This window comes from Heterodontus francisci, unplaced genomic scaffold, assembly GCF_036365525.1.
Source record: "Heterodontus francisci isolate sHetFra1 unplaced genomic scaffold, sHetFra1.hap1 HAP1_SCAFFOLD_97, whole genome shotgun sequence".
NCBI lineage: Eukaryota > Metazoa > Chordata > Chondrichthyes > Heterodontiformes > Heterodontidae > Heterodontus > Heterodontus francisci.
In genome coordinates this window covers 2657172-2678255 of record NW_027140606.1, presented here as the reverse complement: position 1 = coordinate 2678255, position 21084 = coordinate 2657172, and the positions used below count along the sequence as shown (strand labels likewise).

At 43.6% G+C, this 21084-nt stretch overlaps 1 protein-coding gene across 1 annotated transcript in view; it reads left to right on the top strand.

Moving 5' to 3' along the window:
- Positions 1–8512, top strand: part of LOC137360209 (histone H2B 5-like) — a 46798-nt gene extending 38286 nt beyond the window's left edge. Inside the window, exon 4 of the mRNA XM_068025747.1 lies at positions 8501–8512. Coding sequence (XP_067881848.1) covers positions 8501–8512 — 12 coding nt within the window. The remainder of the gene's footprint in view (positions 1–8500) is intronic.
- Positions 8513–21084: the final 12572 nt, after the last annotated feature.

Genomic DNA, 21084 nt, shown 5'->3' with positions numbered 1-21084 from the left:
GCTAAAGTGCCATGCAAAATGTTACGACACAAGGTAAGAGTTTGTGGTGTTAACGGGGAATATATTGTTTATTTTATTTATTTAGAGATACAGTACTGAAACAGGCCCTTCAGCCACCGAGTCTGTGCTGACCATCAACCACCCATTTATACTAATCCAACATTAATCCCATTACCCTCTCACATCCCCAACTTCCCTCAATTCCCCTACCACCTACCTATACTAGGGGCAATTTATAATGGCCAATTTACCTATCAACCTGCAAGTCTTTGGCTGTGGGAGGAAACTGGAGCACCCAGCGAAAACCCACGCGGTCACAGGGAAAAGTTGCAAACTCTGCACAGGTAGTACCCAGAATCGAACCCAGGTCGCTGGTACATGCTTACTAACAAGAAACAGAGAATTAGGATAAATGTGTCATTTTCAGGTTTGCAAACTGGAACTCGTGGAGTGCCACAGGGATCAGTGCTGGGGCCTCAACTACTTCCAGTCTATATTAATGATTTGGATGAAGGGATCGAGTGTATTGTAACTAAATTTGCTGTTGATACAAAGAAAGGTGTGAAAGCAAGTTGTGCGGAGGACACAATGAGTCTGCAAAGAGATAAAGACAAGTTAAGTGTGTGGGAAAAATTTGGCATTTTAAGTATAATGTGGGAAAATGTGAGGTTATCCACTTTGGTATTATGTAGAGAAAAGAAGAATATTATTTAAATAAGGAGAGACTGCAGAATGCTGTGGTATAGAGGGATCTGGGTGTCCTCTTATATGAATCACAAAAAGTTAGCATGGAAGTACAGCAAGTAATTAGGAAGGCTATTGGAATTTTGGCCTCTATTGCAATGGGGATGGAGTAGAAATGTAGGGAAGTCTTGCTACAACTGTACAGCGTGTTGGTGAGACCACACCTTGAGTGTGTATACAGTTTTGGTCTCCTTATTTAAGGAGGAAAATACTTGCATTGAAGGTAGTTCAGGCAAACATCACTGGCTTGATTCCAGGGATGAAGATGTTGTCTTATGAGGAACGTTTGACCTGGTTGTGCTACTCATTGGAGTTTAGAAGAATGAGAGGTGATCTGATGAAACATATAAGATACTGAAGGGGCTTGACAGGGTATTTACTGAGATGATGTTTCCCCTCATGAGGGAATCAAGAACTAGGGGGAACAGTTTCAACATAAGGGGGCACCCATTTTCGATGGAATTGAAGAGGAATTTCTTCTCTCAAAGGGTTGTTGTTCTTTGGAATTCTCTACCCAAGAGGATGGTGGAAGCTGGTCATTGAATATATTCAAGGCTGAGTTAGACTGACTTTTGATTTACAAGGGAGTGAAGTGTTATTGGGACAGGCAGGATAGTGGAGTTGAGACTATGATCAGATCTGCCATGATCTTATTAAATGTTGGAACAGACTCGAGTGGCGGAATGGCCTAATCCTGCTCCTAGTTATTATGTTCTTGCATTATAATGCCAGGTGGAATTAAAAACTTCACTTGTGCAAATATCCCTGCTCCAGCAGGTATTCCCATTCATGGAGCAGTGCAGATGTTGGGTTGTTCCTGGCTGCCACTAAATTGTTATAAAACTACCAAGAAAACCTGATCAGCAGAAGCTGAGTGCTGCAGTGGAATCAGACACTGACACTCTTTGTATTACTGATCATCCTTTGTGGTTGGTCATAATGATTATTAATTGAAATAGTATATTCATGTCTTTTCAAGCTTCCACCTCAATTGATCTTGAGTTACAAGAGATATTTTTCTTTCTTTCTGTCAGCAAATACTTGAAGGAACCAGAAGGATTGTGATGATTCCCCGGCACAAGGATATGTACAGTCCACTCCTTCTAACACAGAGTAGGTACATTATCACTCCCAGAGCTCAGAGACACAGACAGGCCATGAGTTCCACAGTCACAGAGAGCAGAAGCAGTCAGACTCACACTGATCCCAAGTTCCAGAGACACATTTTCAATCCAGCAGACAATCAAACAAAGCAGGAGAGGCAGAAGTTGTTTCCAATTCACCCCAACTCAGTACTGCTGAAAGCTAGGTACATCAATCTTAGTTCAAAATCACACCCACTATCATATTGAAAAGCACCGGATCAATCCCACAAGGGTGCACCCTAAGCTACAAATTAAATATGAGGTAGAGCAGCTGATGGAAAGGTACAGAATGAATCCGAATAATGTAGCCCAGACTGCAGACTGAGTGACAGATTCCAATGTAGTACAAACATCTGATACAGTATCAAAAGGAAAGTTACAGTATTATGTCAATTAGTGCACACTGCACTACACATTACATACCAATCCAATAATCTCTCTAAGAGCTGTACTGAATGATATCATATCAATTGAATGATTCTGATTATACTGAGCATGCCATGTGTGAGTTTGAAATATATGTTGTCATTCACAAATGTGTTCATACAGTTACAGACTGAATACTAGTCCAAAAAGCTCAAACCACAACTCAGTAATACACACAGTTAAAATGTGCAGTGATCTATATTTTAAAATACTAGTGAGACAAGAAAATGGTGATACATTATGGCATTAAACAAATAGTTCTCAATACCATCCCGCAGATACATATTAAGTACAGGTACAGAAGAATTCCACACTCATACAGCACCAGCGTCACATAGATACAGAATGTACACTTGCAGACATAACCAGCAGCTGAGAGGTACAAAATTAATCCCACTGTAATGGACTGTCCAAGAGACAGACACATAAAAAATGAATTGTAACGCATATTTCGTACCAGAGACTGCCAAATGCAAAATGAGCCGTGGATATGCACACGCAGACTGTACCAGAAACTGACTGATACAGAATGAGGCCCACACTCATATGTAGTACCAGAGGCTAACAAGTAATGAATAAATACAATATACACTTCCAGTACCAGAAAATAATATATGCATAACAGATATCACTCACGTACATTAGCAGAGATTGACAGACAACAGAATGAATCCCACAATCTCATTCAGTACCAGATACTGACAGGTACAGAATGAATCCCATACACACTGTACTAGGCACTGAAAGACATAGGAGGAATTGCACATTCACATACAATAGAAAACACTGACAGATACTGTAGGAGTCACATGCTCACAGTCAGTACCAGATACTGTTGAAAAGAGAGTTAATCCCACACTTGCATTCATTGCGAGAGACTGACAGATACATAAAGGATATCGACACTCACATGGAGTAACAGAGACTGACATGCAGAACTTGAACCACACATATGCATAGTACCAAAGTCTGAAAGGTATTGAGTCAATCCCATAATCAGATACAGTGTCAAAGACTGACAGGCACATTCGAGTTCACGTGGCTAGAATACCAGAGATTTTCACGTACAGAATGAACCTTATTTCTCATTCAGTCTGGATACTGATAGATGCACAATGAATCCTACAATCATACTCGATACCAAGTTCAGACAGACACCATATATATTCCCCTCTTATTCACAGTATCATAGACTGACAGGCACAGAGTAAGTCACAAAATCAATTAATTTCAGAGACCATCAGATAGAGAATTAATCTCACTCTCGCAGAAAGAACCAGAGATTGACAGATATACAGTGAGACCATAAAATGACTCACATACAATGACAGACACATAATTAAAACCACTGGCATATATAGTACCTTAGACTGACGCATCGAGAATGAACCATACAGTCACATTCCGACTGTAAGATTGATGCATACACAATGAATCTCACACTCACATTTAGTTCTGGACACTGACAGATACCGAATGATATCCATATTCACCCACAGTAGCAGATAGATACAGAAGCTGCCACACATTCACATACAATACTCATGATTGACATACAGAATGAATCACACAATCACATTTAGTTTCATAGACTGACACTGAAATAATCTCACACTCAGACACAGTACCACAGACAGATAGATGTAGAATTATACTCGCTGTCACATAATGTACCAGAAAGTGTGTCAAAATTCATCTCATACAGTACAAAAGATGGACTGAATTTGTCCCACACTCAATGTAATAGGTTTTAAGCAAGTGAAGCGGGGGTGGGGGGAGGTGGGGAAGAGAAGAAAAGGGAAGGTGTGTAATAGGGCAGAGGGCAGGAGAGATTAACTGACAAGGAGGTCATGGGGCAAAGGGAGTGTGCTAATGGTGTAGTGAAAGACAAAATATTAGTGCAGAGAGAGTGTTAATGACAGAATAATCAATAGTTCTGTCCAAAAGCACATACTTGAAAAAACAAGTTCAAGGCAGGCACATGGTTAAAAAAAAAAGATAAAATAAAATAATAAAAAGGTTTGAGAGCCCTGTCAACCACTGTGAGGGGGAAATCGGAAACGAAGTTGATGAAATTTTCCAGTTCGGAGCGGGAGCAGGAAATGACACTGATCCAGTCATCATTGTACCGGAAAAAGAGCTGGGGGTGGGGTCCTGAGTGGGACTGGAAAAAAGAATGTTTGACATACCCCACAAAAAGACAGGCATAACCATTTACACAGATAGGGCACAAAGAATCATCATGGAAAGAGGCATGAGCTTCAAATCCAAAGCTGAAGTGACAGGATCAGAGGAACAGCTGTTTGTTCTGCAGTGTGGACTTCGGTCAGATCTGTAAACAAGCAGTTCCACAACAAAGGGAGAGAACTCAAAAATTAGAGTTCTGCCTTTCAGGAATATTGCCGGGAAGCACTTTTTCACACAAAGGGGAGCGGGAACCTGGAATTCTCTCCGAAAAATAAGATAAACCAGAGGGTCAATTGACAATTTCCAACCTGAGATTGAGAGATGTTTATCCAGTGACGGTCTTAGGGTTTATGAAATCACAGCAGGCAGCTGGAGTTAAGAGACAAGTGAGCCAGGATCTAATTGAAAGGTGCAGCAGGCTCGAGGGGCTGAATGGCCGACCCCCATTTCTATGTTCCTTTGGCTGCAACAGGGCAGAAACAGCTGCGAACATACGTTGCATTTCACATTTAACAGCAAAAATACCAGCAGTCAGGAGCTGAAAAGGGAAAGATGACCCCTCGATGACCTGAGAATAAGTACAGAATGGCCTCCTTCAGAACTGGTGATTTTATCAGGATAAGATGGCGAACATTAGAAATTAATCCAACGGGAATCGCCATCCTCCGCCTCCAGGAATTGGACAATTTAATGCTGGGATGTGGGAGATTGGTTTGGGCAGGGGGTTGGCTGTGACACCACGAACACTCCCTCTCCACCTCCTCACTCCATCACCCCACCCCCTTCCCCTCTCCATGGGACCCCGGCATCATCCGATCCACAGATACTTTCCAGCAGACATTGCTGGGGAGAGACCGGAGTCATGGTTCTCTGTCTCCATTTTCCCTGTCCCACCCATGGCCACTGAGGCTCCTCTCCCCCCACCCACCCTGAGAGCAACTAACCCACCTTGTCCATAAATTTAAACTGGAAAAGTGTCTCGTTAAGAGCAGGAGCAGAGGGGAGGCTGTAACCTATCAGAGAGGATTGTGTTCCTGAATCCCCAACTCTTTTTGCCATGTTTCCATTCAATGTCCACACTCTCTCCTTGGTCTGTCCCTGGAGACCTGTCATATCACGATTCTCTCCAGGGAATTTCTAAAGATATTTCCCCCATCCCTCCAGGATTGGCCTGGAGTCTCCAGCACTCCCTCCATTGCAGTACTTTCTGAAATACTACCCGTGCCATGTAATAGTCAAGAGAGACAGAGGGGAACGAGACAGATCAACAGGATGTCTGGCAGATTCAGTGTGAGACGGTAACACTGCCGGGTAAAGGCCGCTTTCCAACTCCAATCTTAACACAGGAGATTCCCCAAACAGCTGCAATAAGGTGTTTGTAAACTGCTGGAAGAGGATGTGTGTGGAAATGGTGATGTTACTGAGTAGGTTATTTGTTATAGAATGGACTGTGTTTAGGTGGGAATATTACTGAGTGTTAATTGTAGCGGAACCATATTTAAAAGCTCCGGCTTTCTGGAAAGCCTTGACTATGAAGGCCGAGTCTGGAAGGGTTTGTGTGGAGAGCTGGGTTTCGGTTCCACTGTTAATAAAGGGTTTGAAATTGGCGAACCAGAGGAAACTGGAGGTGGAGCTGAAAGATGAGGGGCCGTTCTCTCTCCGTCTGTCACTCTGGGTGTCTCCTCCCCATCTGCTCTCTGTTCAATCTTCACTCTGTCTCCTCCCCTTCCTGCTCTCTCTCTGCCATTCTCAGGCAGGTCCGGGCGGTCTGTGTAAAGTAGAGCCTGCAAGAGTTTGCTTCTTTTATTGTGTAGTGACCTGAGTGAAGAATCATCATGTCTGGCAGAGGTAAAGGAGGCAAGGGACTGGGCAAAGGCGGAGCAAAGCGGCACCGCAAAGTGCTTCGTGATAATATCCAAGGCATCACCAAACCAGCAATCCGCCGCCTGGCTCGCCGTGGCAGGGTCAAGCGGATCTCGGGTTTGATCTATGAGGAGACTCGCGGGGTGTTGAAGGTTTTCCTGGAGAATGTGATCAGGGATGCGGTCACCTACACTGAGCACGCCAAGCGCAAGACGTTCACTGCCATGGATGTGGTGTACGCTCTGACACGGCAGGGCCGCACTCTCTACGGATTCGGCGGTTGAACAATTTGACCATTTCCAGCAAACACAAAACAAAGGCTCTTCCAAGAGCCACCCACCGCCTCACAGAGAGAGCATTGACCGAGAAATGGGAGCTGGGATCGGCTGTTCAGAACAGTTCAATCAATCTGAAATATTTCAGATTTCCAGCATTCGCAGTATTTTACTTTTAATTCTTTGTTCAATCAATCTGCTGTGTTCGGGATGAAAAAAACTGGAATCGCCGAATTTGACATTTCATTTGCAGCAAGGATGTGCAGTGGATTTGATTTTCTCAACTGGCTGTGTAAACAGTGCCCGAGACTCTCCAGTTAGTTATTTCCCCAGTCGACACATGCCCTCAGTGAAAAGCCACATCACTCCTCCAGAATCACTCATTGTTTTCATAGAATTTCAAAATGATTTCGCTGCAATGAGGGAATCAGGGAGTTTTGCAGCAGCTGTTAAATCGTTCACTGGAACCAGACCCACTTGTGATGTTATTTCCCCCGAGACGGTGTTTCCTGCTCTGAAACTGACAGGGTTTGTGAAACTGATCAGTTTCAGCTCAGTCATTCAGGGACCTGGAATTCCCGCAATTTGAGACCGCGCTGTCCAGAGCCCACTTCTGATTGGTCACCCACGTCTCATTCACATGTCTTAACCAATTGCCGAGCCTCGAATTAGAAAATACAGCAAATCACTGGCTTAAATTGGCAGAAAGTTTGAATTCGAAAAAGCCGTCAATTTCAGTGTCGGAAAGAAGCGAATTAATGGTAAATCTGGCGTTAGTTTAAAGCTGTTCGTAAAATCGGGCCAGGACTTTGTGCTGATAAAAGCGGAATAAAAAAAGCTTTTGATGGATTATATATATTACGAAGTTTTAATCTGTAATTTTTTGTCTACTTATCTGTCCATGGCGGTAAGACTCTATTCAGCAATCTGTAACGGGACAAATAACTCACTCAGTGTGGAAGTAATAAATTAGACAGGCTTTGGGGTGACAGTGAGAAATCACTGAAACAGATGCTTAAACCTTTGAAATAGTTCTCATTCGGTCCTGTTACTGGCATTCTGGAATCAGACAGTAATCAGCCCTTTCACAGAGACTGTGGGTGGCTCTGAAAAGAGCCTTTGGTTTATTAGGTGACATTTTGGCCACTTTACTTTTTCTGGGAGCTCTGAGCGCTGGTTTTCTTCGGCAGCAGCACGGCCTGGATATTAGGCAGCACCCCGCCCTGAGCGATGGTCACTCCCCACAGCAACTTGTTGAGCTCCTCATCGTTGCGGACGGCCAACTGCAGGTGTCTGGGGATGATGCGGCTCTTCTTGTTGTCTCGGGCCGCGTTGCCAGCCAGCTCGAGGATTTCAGCGGTCAGATACTCGAGCACAGCAGCCAGATAGACCGGGGCTCCGGCACCCACACGCTCAGCATAGTTGCCCTTTCTCAAGAGCCTGTGAACACGGCCCACCGGGAACTGCAATCCAGCCCGGGAGGAGCGAGACTTGGCCTTGGCCCGAGCTTTGCTGCTGGTCTTTCCTCTTCCAGACATTTCCACAATCTCGCAAATACTTTCACAAAGAATGGATAATTTCCGCCGCATTTACTTTACTTATAGACTGAAAACTCTCCCCATTGGCCGGTACTTAATTCACCTCATTTGCCTATATTCTTCACCAATCAGGTCACTGACAACAGAAGAGGGCAGGGTTTACCGCCAAAACATCAGAAGCAGAAAATTTGTCAATTTCAAAAAGACCGCCAATTTCATTGTCAGAAAGGAGTGGATTAAAATAAATGTCATCCTTCGTCAAATATTTAAAATCCCTTCTCTTTATTTTGTTTTATTCACCTTTTTCCGTCATGAATTACAGACGCGGGTTTAAAATGTTATTTAAATTGTGGATCTTTCTACAATTGCTTTCAAACTGTCCCGGGAGGTACTAAATCCCTGTTCACAGCATTTCCCTGAAGGGAAACATTCAGTTTAGCTTCAATCAGTGTCCTTCTCTGAAAACAGGAAGCAGGATCGAGTCCTCAAACTGCCCTTAGTCTGCTGTGTAATAATCCCATTCCGGGCTGTTACACTGCGGAGAGTTACTGTTAATAAAATGATGAATCAGTTCACATTTCAGGAATAGAGTGAAGGGACTGATGTCTGACTCATGCCGCTGAAAGCAGCTGTTAATGCGGTCATTCAGGGGCTGTGCAAAACCACAATAACAGCTTTAAGCAAAAAAGTAAAGGCGGATGAGCGGATTATGGGTTTGAGTTCGGTTTCTGGGACAGCAGACAAAAACACAGCAGTGGGACATTTATTATGTTGCACATTGTCTTAAAATGATTTCATAGAGATGTTCGGATGCAGCTTTTTCAGAGAGATTGTGGGTGGCTCTTAAAAGAGCCGTTGTGTTTGGGGTGTTATTCAGTCCATTGTGCAGTTTTACTTGGAGCTGGTGTACTTGGTCACCGCCTTTGTCCCTTCCGACACGGCGTGCTTGGCCAGCTCCCCGGGCAGCAGCAGGCGCACTGCGGTCTGGATCTCCCGGGAGCTGATAGTTCTGCGCTTGTTGTAATGGGCCAGGCGGGAAGCCTCACCCGCGATGCGCTCGAAAATATCGTTCACAAACGAGTTCATGATACTCATGGCCTTGGAGGAGATGCCGGTGTCGGGGTGAACCTGCTTCATCACTTTGTAGATGTAGATGGAGTAACTCTCCTTCCTCGACTTTCTCCGCTTCTTGCCGCTCTTTGCTGACGGTTTACTCACAGTTTTCTTGGCGCCCTTCTTAGCAGCTGCTTTCTTCTTCTCCTCAACCATCTTTAGTTTCAATTTCAGACTCAGAAATAAACCAAACCCCTTCCGAGTGCGGATTAAATAGACAATCCCACAGCACTATGCTAATGAGGGATGGGGGAAAGTAAAGATTGTGATTGGGTGATTTGGAATGATGTCCCAACGATTTAATATTGTAATTCGACATTTGGTCTCTTTCGCCATCCAATCAGATTAAATATTTGCAACCAATCACAAATCCCCGTACTGCAATCAGGAAGTATATTGCACAAAGACTCTCTCCAGCCCCAGTTTATATTGAAAGAGCTGCTCCCTGTGTGGAGCTTCCTGGAAATGTCCTGGCTGTTGTTAGGAGGACACTTATTGACTGATTCTGTGTCGTTGTGTCTCTGCTATTGCATGTGAGTGTGCAATTAATTTCATTTTTAGTCTAGGCTACTGTGTTTGAGTGTTTTATGTAATTTGGTAACTCTCAGTCTCTGGTGCTGTATGGATTCATTCTGTCTCTGTCAGGTACTGTGTTTGAGTGTGAGGAGATGAGGTGGAGTGTTGCAGCAAGGAAGATGGAAAAGAGCATTGGTGCCGATGACACAGCCTTACTTGACCCCAGTTTGCACTCGGATTGGGTCAGTGATAGATCCGTTGGCAAGGATTACAGCTTGCATGTCGTAGTGCAGTATGTTTGAGGAGGACATTCCATAATCCCTCTCGGTTGGTAGAGTCGAAGGCCTTTGTCAGGTCAGAGAAGGCGATGTATAAAAGTTGCTGCTGCTCCCTACATTTTCTTGAAGTTGTCTTGCTGTGAAGATTATGTTCACTGTGCCTGTTGGTGGACAGAATCCACATTGTGATTCCAGTAGGAGCTCTTCAGCCACGGGGAGGAGGCAGTTGAGAAGGACTCTTGTGATGACCTTCCCTGTGGTGGACAGCAGGGATACCCCTCTATAGTTAACACAGTCGGTCGTGTCAACTTTTTAAAAAGATGATCACAATTACCGCATCACGGCGATCCCCTGTCATGCTCTCCTCCTTCTAGATGAGGGAAATGAGACATGTATTTGTGTCGAGTGTTTCTCTGCCATATTTTAGAATTTTGATGTGAATTCTATCTATTCTGGCAGTCTTATTGTTTTTTGGCTGTCCATCTCTAACGTCATGTGTGAATGTGGGATTCATTCTGTACCTGTCACTCACTGGTACTTTGTGTCAGTGTGAGATACATTCTGTATCTGGCAGTCTTCGGTATTGTATGTGTGTGTGGAATACATTCTGTCAGTGTCACTGTGTGTGAATATTTGATTCATTCTGTCAGTCTCTGGAATGTTATGTGATTTGGGACTTAGTCTGAATCTGTCAGTGGTTCTGTATGTGTGGAATTCAAGCTATATCTGTCAGTATCTCTGTGTGTGTATGTGAGTTCATTCTTTATCTGTCAGTCTCTGGTGATTTATGTGAGTTTGGCAGTCACTGAATCTGCCAGGTACTGTAGGAGTATTTGAGAATGATTTTGTATGTGTCAGTCTTTGCTACTACATAGGAGTGTGGGATTAATTCTGTATCTGTCAGCCTTTGGTAGTGTGTGTGATTGTGGGATGAATTAATTCGCAGTCATTGGTGCCCAGTATGAATGTGTAAATCATTCTGTAACTCAGTCTGATATTGTTATGTGAGGGTAGGAATCACCTGTATCTTTCGATCCCGGGTGCTGACTGTGAGCATGGGATTCATTCTGTACCTGTCGGTGGTACTGTATCTATCTGTGGGATTAATTCTGTACCTTTCAGTCACTGGTATTGTGTATGAAAGTGGGATTAATTCTAGATCCGCCACACATTGGTTGTGTGTGTGTGTGTGTGTGTGTGTGTGTGTGTGTGTGTGTGTGTGTGTGTGTGTGTGTAAGAACATAAGAAGATGCGAAATAGGACAGGAGTAGACCATTTGGCCCATCTGCCACTCAATAAGATCATGGCTGTTCTGATTGTGGCCATAACTTCACTTTCCTGCCTGCCCCCATAACCATTGACTCTGTTGTCGATCAAAAACCTGTCTATCGCTGCGTTGAATATATTCAATGACACAGCCTCCACAGTCCTCTGGAGAGCAGAATTCCAAAGATTAACAACCCTCTCAGAGAAGAAATTCCTCCTCATCTCCTTCTTGAAAGAGAGACTGCTTATCTTAAACTCTGGCCCCTAATTCTATAATCCCCCACAAGGAGAAACATCCTCTCAGCATCTACCTGTCCAGCCCACTGAGAATCTTACAGGTTTCAATAAGATCACCACTCAATCTTCTGAACTCGAGTGAGTATAGGCCCAACCTGCTCAACTTTTTCTCATAAGACAATCCAACATCCCAGCAATCAGTCGAGTGAACCTTCTTTGAACTGATTCCAATGCAAGTATATTCCTCCTTATGTAAGGAGACCAAAACTGTATGGAATTGGGATGTCACTAATGCCCTGTAAAGTTATAGCAAAACTTCCTTACTTTTAAACTCCATTCCCCTTGCTAAAAATGCCAACATTCCATTTGCCTTCCTAATTACTTGCTATACCTTCATGCTAACATTTTTGTAATTCATGTACCTGGACACCCAGATTCCTTGGTACAGCAGCATTCTGCAGTCTCTCCCTATGTAAATAATATTCTGTTTTTCTATTCTACCTGCCAAAGTAGACAATCTCACATTTCCCCATATTATACTCCATCTGCCAAATGTTTTCCCACTGACTTAACCTATCTATATCTCTTTGCAGACACATTGTGTCCTCCTCATAACTTGCTTTCCTACCTATCTTTGTACCATCTACAAATTTGGCAACAATATACTTGGTCCCTTCATGCAAGTTATTAATATAGACCATAAATAGTTGAGGCCCCAGCACTGTACCTGTGGCACTCCATTAGTTACAGTTTGCCAATCTGAATATGCTCCATTTATCCCCACTCTCTGTTTTCTGTGAGTTAGCCAATCCTATATCCATGTGTGGATAGTTTTCAGTTTGTATCTGTCAGTGCCTGGTACTCGATGTGGGTTTTGGACTCTTTCTCAATCTCTCAGTGCTGCTATTTGTGTGTTAGGTTGCTTTAGATGACTCGGGCTGAGGTACTGTGAGTGAGTGCAATAATCAACCTATACTTTTCAGGATCTGGCACTGAGCATGTGTTTCAGCATCACTTTATCTGTCAGTATCTGGTACTCTGTGTGATTGGGGGATTCATTATATAACCTTCCGTCCCTGGGACTGTTTGCAAGTCTGGATTCATTCTGCATAAAATGTCAGCACAGCAGCAGGCCACAGATGTGGTTGGTTTTAAGCAGACAATATGTTTGAAGTTTTGCCAAGTATTAAATATCTGTCACTGTGAACATAATAGCGAAAGATAATGTATCTTTCAATCTGATACAGGATTGATGTGCAAGTGTAACTCAGGCTGTACTAATCAATTTGATCAATGCCATTCAGTCTGACTCTGAGGGAGAATCTTGGACTTGTGTGTAAAATGAGCTCAGTCTGGAATTGTACAGTATCTTCCATCTGACACTATATGAGGTTTCAGGACTGGTATGTAATTTATAGCTCAAACTATACTAATCAAATTTATAATGTATCTTTTAGTTTCACAATCCGGATGAGTTTTAAACTGGAATCTGAGTTTGTATCTCAGGTTATACGATATTTCAGAATCTCTCAATCTGATTATGCACTTGAGATTTGGACTTGTATCTAATGTATATGTCTGGACACATTATGGGAATTAATACTGATAATAAACTGATAACATGTGTAAATATTGGGCTGGTATTTAACTTGAATCTCAGATTATATTAGTTTAGTTTAGAGATACAGCACTGAAACAGGCCCTTCGGCCACCGAGTCTGTGCCGACCATCAACCACCCATTTATACTAATCCTACACTAATTCCATATTCCTACCACATCCCCACCTGTCCCTATATTTCCCTACCACCTACCTATACTAGGGGCAATTTATAATGGCCAATTTACCTATCAACCTGTAAATCTTTTGGTCATGTGGGAGAAAACCGGAGCACCTGGAGCAAACCCACGCAGACACAGGGAGAACTTGCAAACCCCACACAGGCAGTACCCAGAATTGAACCCGGGTCGCTGGAGCTGTGAGACTGCGGTGCTAACCACTGCATCGCCCTTAATTCTAGAGCTTTGAAAAGGGAACCATGTGTCAGTTCAATGTGTATTTAATTTGTAGCTGAGGTTGCACTATTGTGGGATTGACACACTGATAATTTGATAGTGGGTGAGAATTTGGACTGGGATTTATTTATCTACCTGTCAGTGGTACTGAGTTGGGGTGACATGGAAACAACGTCTGTCTCTCCTGTTCTGTTTGATTGATGGATTGAAAATGTGTCTCTGGATCTATTTCTGCTGTCTGAGACTGTGGAACTGATGACCTGTCTGTGTCTCTGCGCTCTGTGAGGGATAATGTACGGACTGTGTGTGAGAAGGAGCTGGTGACACTCTTCCTTGTAACTTGGGTGGAGGAAACATCACATTTATTCTGGTTCATTCAATTATTTGTCTGTTTGAACAAAGGTATGTTTATAACTAAAATACAGGTGAGATAGAAGATACAGGATTTTAATGAATTTAATCTCTCGAATAATAATGAGCCCCCACAAAGGAAGCCCAGTCATACAAATATTATCATTGTTTGACTGCACTGCAGTAACAGGTTCTTCCCATTCTGTCTTCTTTCCCCAACGACACACAGCCTGAGAATGGCCTCTCCCTTCCCCCACTCACCCCATGTTCCGGGACCAGTTGATTCTCCATTCCGCCTCTTACAAACAGCCCCCGTCTGCCCCTGAACTTGCCCCGGACTTGATGCTGATCTCTGAGTCCATCTGCGGACACGCTCCCAAAGCGATGTGCTGCTGGAAGGAGGCTGCTGTTTGCTTCCTTCCCCCGGGAACGGGATCTCTCCATTCGCGACTGTTTCAAACCATCTTCTTCCGCTCACAGGCAGTGCTGGGGGAGGGGAGCGCAGGCGCAGATTCAGGCAACAATTCAGCAAACAGAAACATAGAAAATTTCCGGCGCAGAATGAGGCCATTCGGCCCAACATGTCCGTGCCAGCTCAAAGAGAGCGATCCAGCCTGGTTCCGCAGTTTATTGTTATTGGACAGTGAAGTGTGGAAATAGAAGCGGACAGTCAGAATGTGGGGAGTTACACAAAGAGAATCTATTATCGGCACCAGGTGAGAAGTGTGAAGGACACATTTTAAACAGCGGCTGTTTGGTTTCGCTTGAACGGTTAGACCATGGGAGCGGGAACTGGAAATCTGACCTGTGTAAAAGTCCCTGTTCCGTCGGTCAGTCCCATTCATGGCCCAGTGGATTGTTTCTGGATGTCATTTAATTGTTGTAAAACGGCCAAAGCCCCTGGTATGCAGTAGCTGGGGGCTGAAGGACTGCAGTGGAATCAGACACTGACTCTGTTTGCATTGCTGGGTTTCCTTTGTGATTGTTCACAATGATTATTCATTCAAAGATTGTTTTGGTCTCTCTTGTAACTTCCACCACACCTCTTCCTGAATTATAATAAATACTTTTTCTTTCTACAGGCAAATACTTGAAGGAAGCAGAATAAATAGAATGATGCCTCAGCACAAGGGGAAGTGCAGCCGGCTTCTCACACACAGTAAGTACAGTATCATTCAGAGAGAAAAGAGACATCAGTTCCACAATCACTGCCAGCAGTACTAGTCAGACTGGCACTGATCCCAAGTTCCAGAGACTAACAGTCAATCCAACAGTCACACAGAGCATGACAGACTGAAGTTGTTTCCATTTCACCCCAACTCCGTCCCACTGACAGGTAGATACATCAATCCCAGTCCAAAATCACACCCACTATCAGATTGCAAGGCACTGTGTCACTCTCACAAGACAGCGGCCTGAACTACAAATTCAATGTCAGATAGAACAGACAAACAGTCCCTGATTGTAAAGTACAGAATTAATCTCAATAATGTAACCAGACTGCAGACTGAGCTACATGTTACACACCACTCCACAAATCTCACAAGTGGTCAGACTGGAGGATACAGTATTAATTCCATTACTGCAGACTGAATGCACTGTTATCTACCAGGACATAAAGCATATTGTAAAATGAAAGGACACAGACCTGAAATGTTAATTGTGTTTCTCCCTCCACAAATGCTGCCTGAACTGCTGAGTATTTCCAGCATTTTTGTTTATTTCATATTACCAGCATCTACAGACTTTTGCTTTTATTTTCGAGTGAAATAAACATTGCATTGTGAGGTGGGAGTGACTGCCCTTGACATCAAGGCAGCCTTTGACATGTATGGCAACAAGGCAGCCCTAGCAAAACCAATGTAAATAGAAATCGGGGCAAAATGATCTGCTGTTTGCAGTCATACCTAGCACTAAGGAAGATGGCTGTGGTTGTTCAGGTCAATCATCTCAGTCTCCGGCCATTACAGCTGGAATTCCTTATGCTCGTGTTCTAGGCCCAACCATCTTCAGCAGCTTCATCAACAACCTTCCCTCCATCACAAGGCCAGAAGTGTGGATGTTTTCTGATGATTGCCCAATGTTCAGCACCATTCATGACTCCTCAGATACTGAAGCAGCCCATGTCCAGATGCAGCAAGACCTGCACAACATCCAGGCTTGGGCTGATAAGTGGCAAGTAACATTGGCATCAGATAAGTGCCAGGCAATGACCATCTCAAACAAGAGAGAATCTAATCATCTCCCCTTGATGTTCAATGGCATTACCATCACTGAATCCCCCACCATTAACATTGACCATTGGTTACCATTGACCAGAAACTGAACTGGACCAGCCATATAAGTGCTGTGACTGCAAGAGCAAGGTCAGAGGCTAGGAATTCTGCGGCGAGTAACTGACCTCCTGTTTCCCCACATCCGTCCACCATTCACAAGGCACAAGTCAGGAGTGTGATGGAATACTGCCCACTTGCCTGGATGAGTGCAGCTCCAACAACACTCAAGTAGCCTGTTTGATTGCCCACATCCACCACCTTCAATATTCACTCCATTCACCACTGATGCACAGTGGCAGCAGTGCGTACCAGCTGAAAGATGCACTGCAGCAACACACCAAGGCTTCTTCGACAGTACCTTCCAAACCTGGAACCTCTACCACCAACAAGGACAAGGGCAGCAGATGCATGGGAACACTACCACCTGCAAGTTCCCCTCCAAGCCACACACCATCGTGACTTGGAACTATATCACCATTCCTGCACTGTCACTGGGTCAAAATCCTGGAACTCCCTTCCAAACAGCACCGTTGAAATTCCTACATCTCAAGGACTGCAGCAGCTCAAGAAGGCAGCTCCCCACCATTTTGTCAAGGGCAATTTGGAATGGGCAATAAATGCTGGCATAGCCAGTGATGCCTACATCACACTAACAAATGAAAAAAGTGAGGAAATAGTGAAGGGCTTCTATAGAATACAGGCAGATATGTTTCCTCTTGTGGTGTTGTCTGAAACAAGAGCCAAAAATATAAAATCGACATTCATAAAACCAATGAGGAATTCATGAAAAAGGTATTTATGTAGTGAGTGGTTAGAATCTGGAATTTGCAACCACGGGGAGAGGTCGAGGCGATAATATCGATGCATTTAAGGGGAGGTGGAACAACTGTATGGGAAGAAAGGAATTGAGGGATATACATATGGGGCTTTATTTTTCTTTATTTGTGCATATGAGGCAGGGTGGCTGGAAATATGTGAAGAGCATCGAGCAGTTGGGACGATCCCAGTGCAGTGTTTTGTCTGGATGGATCTGCCCAGAACACTTGTGATGCAGGAGCTGGGAGCTTCAGTACTTCAGTGGAGACAGATACTGACACTGGTTTTCATTTGTGGGTGTTTTTAATGATTATTAATTGCGAAATTAAATTCACCTCTTTGATATTTTGCACCTCCCCTGTTCTTGAGTTAAGACATATTTTTTCTTCATACAGGCAAATACTTGAAGGAATCGTGATGAATGTGATGGTTGCTGCACTCGAGGCACAAGGAACAGTGCAGCCAGCTCCTCTCACACACAGTAGGTACATTATCACTCAGAGTACAGAGGGATAGACAGTTCATCAGTTCCCTGGTCTCAGACTGCAGAAGTAGTCAGGCCCACATTGATCCCGAGTTCCAAAGACACACTTTCAATCCAACAATCAAACAAAGCAGGAGAGAAATAAGTTGTTTCCATTTCACCCCAATTCAGTCCCATTGACAGTCAGATACCTCAATCCCAGGTCAAAGTCACACTCATTAACAGATTGAAATACAATGTGTCAATCTAAATATAATGCAGACTTAGCTATCAATTAAATATCAGATAGAATTGGCACATGGTACTGATTGAATGGCACAGAATGTAACGTAATGATGTATCCTGAGACTTAAATTAAATACCATACTCAAAGCTCACATCCATTCATGATAAAGGATGTTTAAACATCCCCATAGTGTACCCTGAGATACAAGTTACATACAAGTTCAACATTCATTACAGAGAAAGTTTCTAAGGTGCTGAAAGATATTGTAACCTGAGACACAAATTAGATACCAGTTCAGAACTCACCCACGCTGTGAAATTGAAAGATACAGAATCAATTCCATTAGTGTAGATCACTTTAAATCTGTTTCCCCCAGTCACTGACCTCTCTGCTAAGGTAAATAGGCCTTTCACTTCAACTCTATCCAGGCACCTCAAAATTTTGTATGTTTCAATGAGATTTCCCCTCAGCCTTCTCTGTGCCAAGGAGAACAGCCCCAGCCTATCCAGTCTTTCCTCATAGCTGCATTTTTCCAATCCCGGCAACACCCTCGTGAATCTCTTCTGCACCCTCTCTAGTGCAATTACATCCTTTCTGTAATAAGGTGATCAGAACTGCATACAGTATTCGTTGTGGCCTGACTAATGATTTATACAGTTCCAGCATAACCTCCCTGCTCTTAAATCTATACCTCGGCTAATAAAGGAAAGAATTCCATATGCCTTCTTACCACCTTAACGACCTGTCCTGCTACCTTCAGGGATCTGTGGACATTTATTTATTTATTTATTTATTTAGAGATACAGCACTGAAACAGGCCCTTCGGCCCACCGAGTCTGTGCCGACCAACAACCACCCATTTATACTAACCCTACAGTAATCCCTTATTCCCTATCACCTACCTACACTAGGGGCAATTTACAATGGCCAATTTACCTATCACCTGCAAGTCTTTGGCTGTGGGAGGAAACCGGAGCACCCGGGGAAAACCCACGCAGACACAGGGAGAACTTGCAAACTTCACACAGGCAGTACCCAGAATCGAACCCGGGTCCCTGGAGCTGTGAGGCTGCGGTGCTAACCACTGCGCCACTGTGCCGCCCCTACTCCAAGGTCCCTCACTTCCTCTACACCTCTCAGTCTTCTCCAATTAATTGTGTATTCCTTTGCCTTGTTTAACCTCCCCAAGTGCATCAACTCACACTTCTGAATTGAATTCCATTTGCCATTTTTCTGTCCATCTGACCAGACCATGAAGATCTTCCTGCAGTCTACAGCTATCCTCCTTGCTATTTACCACAAAGCCAATCTTTGTGCCATCTGCAAACTCATACCCCCTACATTTACATCCGTGAAGACTACATCAACTGCACTACCCGCATCTATCTTCCTTCTTAATTCTTCAAAATTTCGATCAAGTTGGTTAGACAAGATCTTCCTTAACAAATCCATGCTGACTATCCTTGATTAATCTGTGCCTTTCGAAGTAACATTTTATCCTGTCTCTCAGAATAGATTCCAATAATTTGCCCACTACTGATGTTAGACTGACTGGCCTGTAATTATTTGGACTCCCTCACTCCCTTTTTAAACAAAGGTACAAAGTTAGCAGTCCTCCAATCCTCCATCACCACACCTGTATCCAGTGAGGTCTGGAAAATGATGATCAGCTCTTCTGCTATTTCCTCTCTTGCTTCTTTTTAACAGCCTGAGGTGCATTCCATCCGGCGCTCGTGATTTATCAACTTTCATATACACTAATCCCATTAATATGTCCTCTCTCCCTCTGTATGGATCACATCCATACTTCACACCCCTCTTCCTTATCTACAAAAAATGCATCTTCCCCCTCTTTTGTGAAGACAGATGCAAAGTATTTATTCAGAACAATGCCAGCATCTTCTGCCCGACACATAGGTTACCTTTTTGGTCTTTTCTGTGCCCTATTCTTTCCTTATTCATCCTTTTACTCTCAATGTATTAATAAAACATCTTTGGGTTCACCATAATTTTGATTGCCAATATTCTTTTATGCTCTCGCTTAACTTTCCTAATTTCAATGTTGATTTCCCCTCTCCACATTCTATACTCCTCTTGGCTTTCTGTAGTATTCAGTTCTCTGTGTTGGACAAAAACTTTCCTTTACTGCCTTATTATACCTGTAAACTCCTTGACATCCATGGGGCTCTAGATTTGGCCTTCCCACCCTTTTTCTTTGTGGGAACATGTTGACTCTGAACCCCTGGAATCTCCCCTTTGAATTCTTCCCACTGCTCTGACACTGATTTACCTTCAACTACCTGTTTTCAGTCCACTTTCGGTAAATCAATCTTCACCTTAGTAAAGTTGGTCTTACCCCAATTGAGAACTCTAACTCCTGTTCTGTCCTTGTCCTTTCCATAATTATATTAAAACTGACTGAATTATGATCACTACCACCAAATTGCTGTCCCACTGCCGCTCCTTCCACCTGCCCCTCTTCATTTCCTAAAACTAAGTCTAAAACTTCACCCTCTCTTGTTGGACTTGCTACATATTGGCTAAAAAAGTACTCCTGAATGCACCTCAAGAATTCTCCTCCCTCAATTCCCTCTACACAAAAAGTATCCCAGTTAATGTTTGGGTGGTACAAATCCCGCACTGTTACTGCCCTATTGTTCTTGCACTTCTCAGATATTTGCCTACATATCTGATCTTCCATCTCCCTCTGACTGTTTTGGGGTCTATAGTACACTCCCAGCAGTGTGATTGCCTCTTTTTTGTTCCTCAGCTCAATCTATACGGTCTCATTTGACAAACCTTCCAACATATCATCCCTCCTCACAGCTGTAATAGTTTCTTTGACCAAAATTGCCACTCCCCCTCCTTTTTTATCCCCTTTCCTCTCACGTCTGAAAACCCTGTAACCAGGAAGATTGAGCTGCCACGCCTGTCCCTCCTTTAGCCATGTTTGTGTAATAGCTATGATATCATACTGCCACGTGTCTAACTGTGCCCTGAGCTCATCTGCTTCATTTGCTATACTCCTTGCATTGATTTAGATATCCTTGAGCACTGCCAACATTTTTTGTTTTGAAGTTTCTAATCAGTGTTTCCTCTCTCTTCCAGACTCCATTAATTTTCTGCCTTCCATTTTCATTTCTGATCTGACTCTACCTTCCAGTCCCCATCTCCCTGCCAAACTAGTTTAAACCCTCCCCAACAGCACTAGGAAAACATCCTGCAAGGCACTCCGTCCTGGCTCGGTTCAGGTGCAACCCGTCCAACCTGTCCCAAAAATCTAAAGTCCTCCCTCCTGCACCATCTTTCCAGCCACACGTTCATCTGT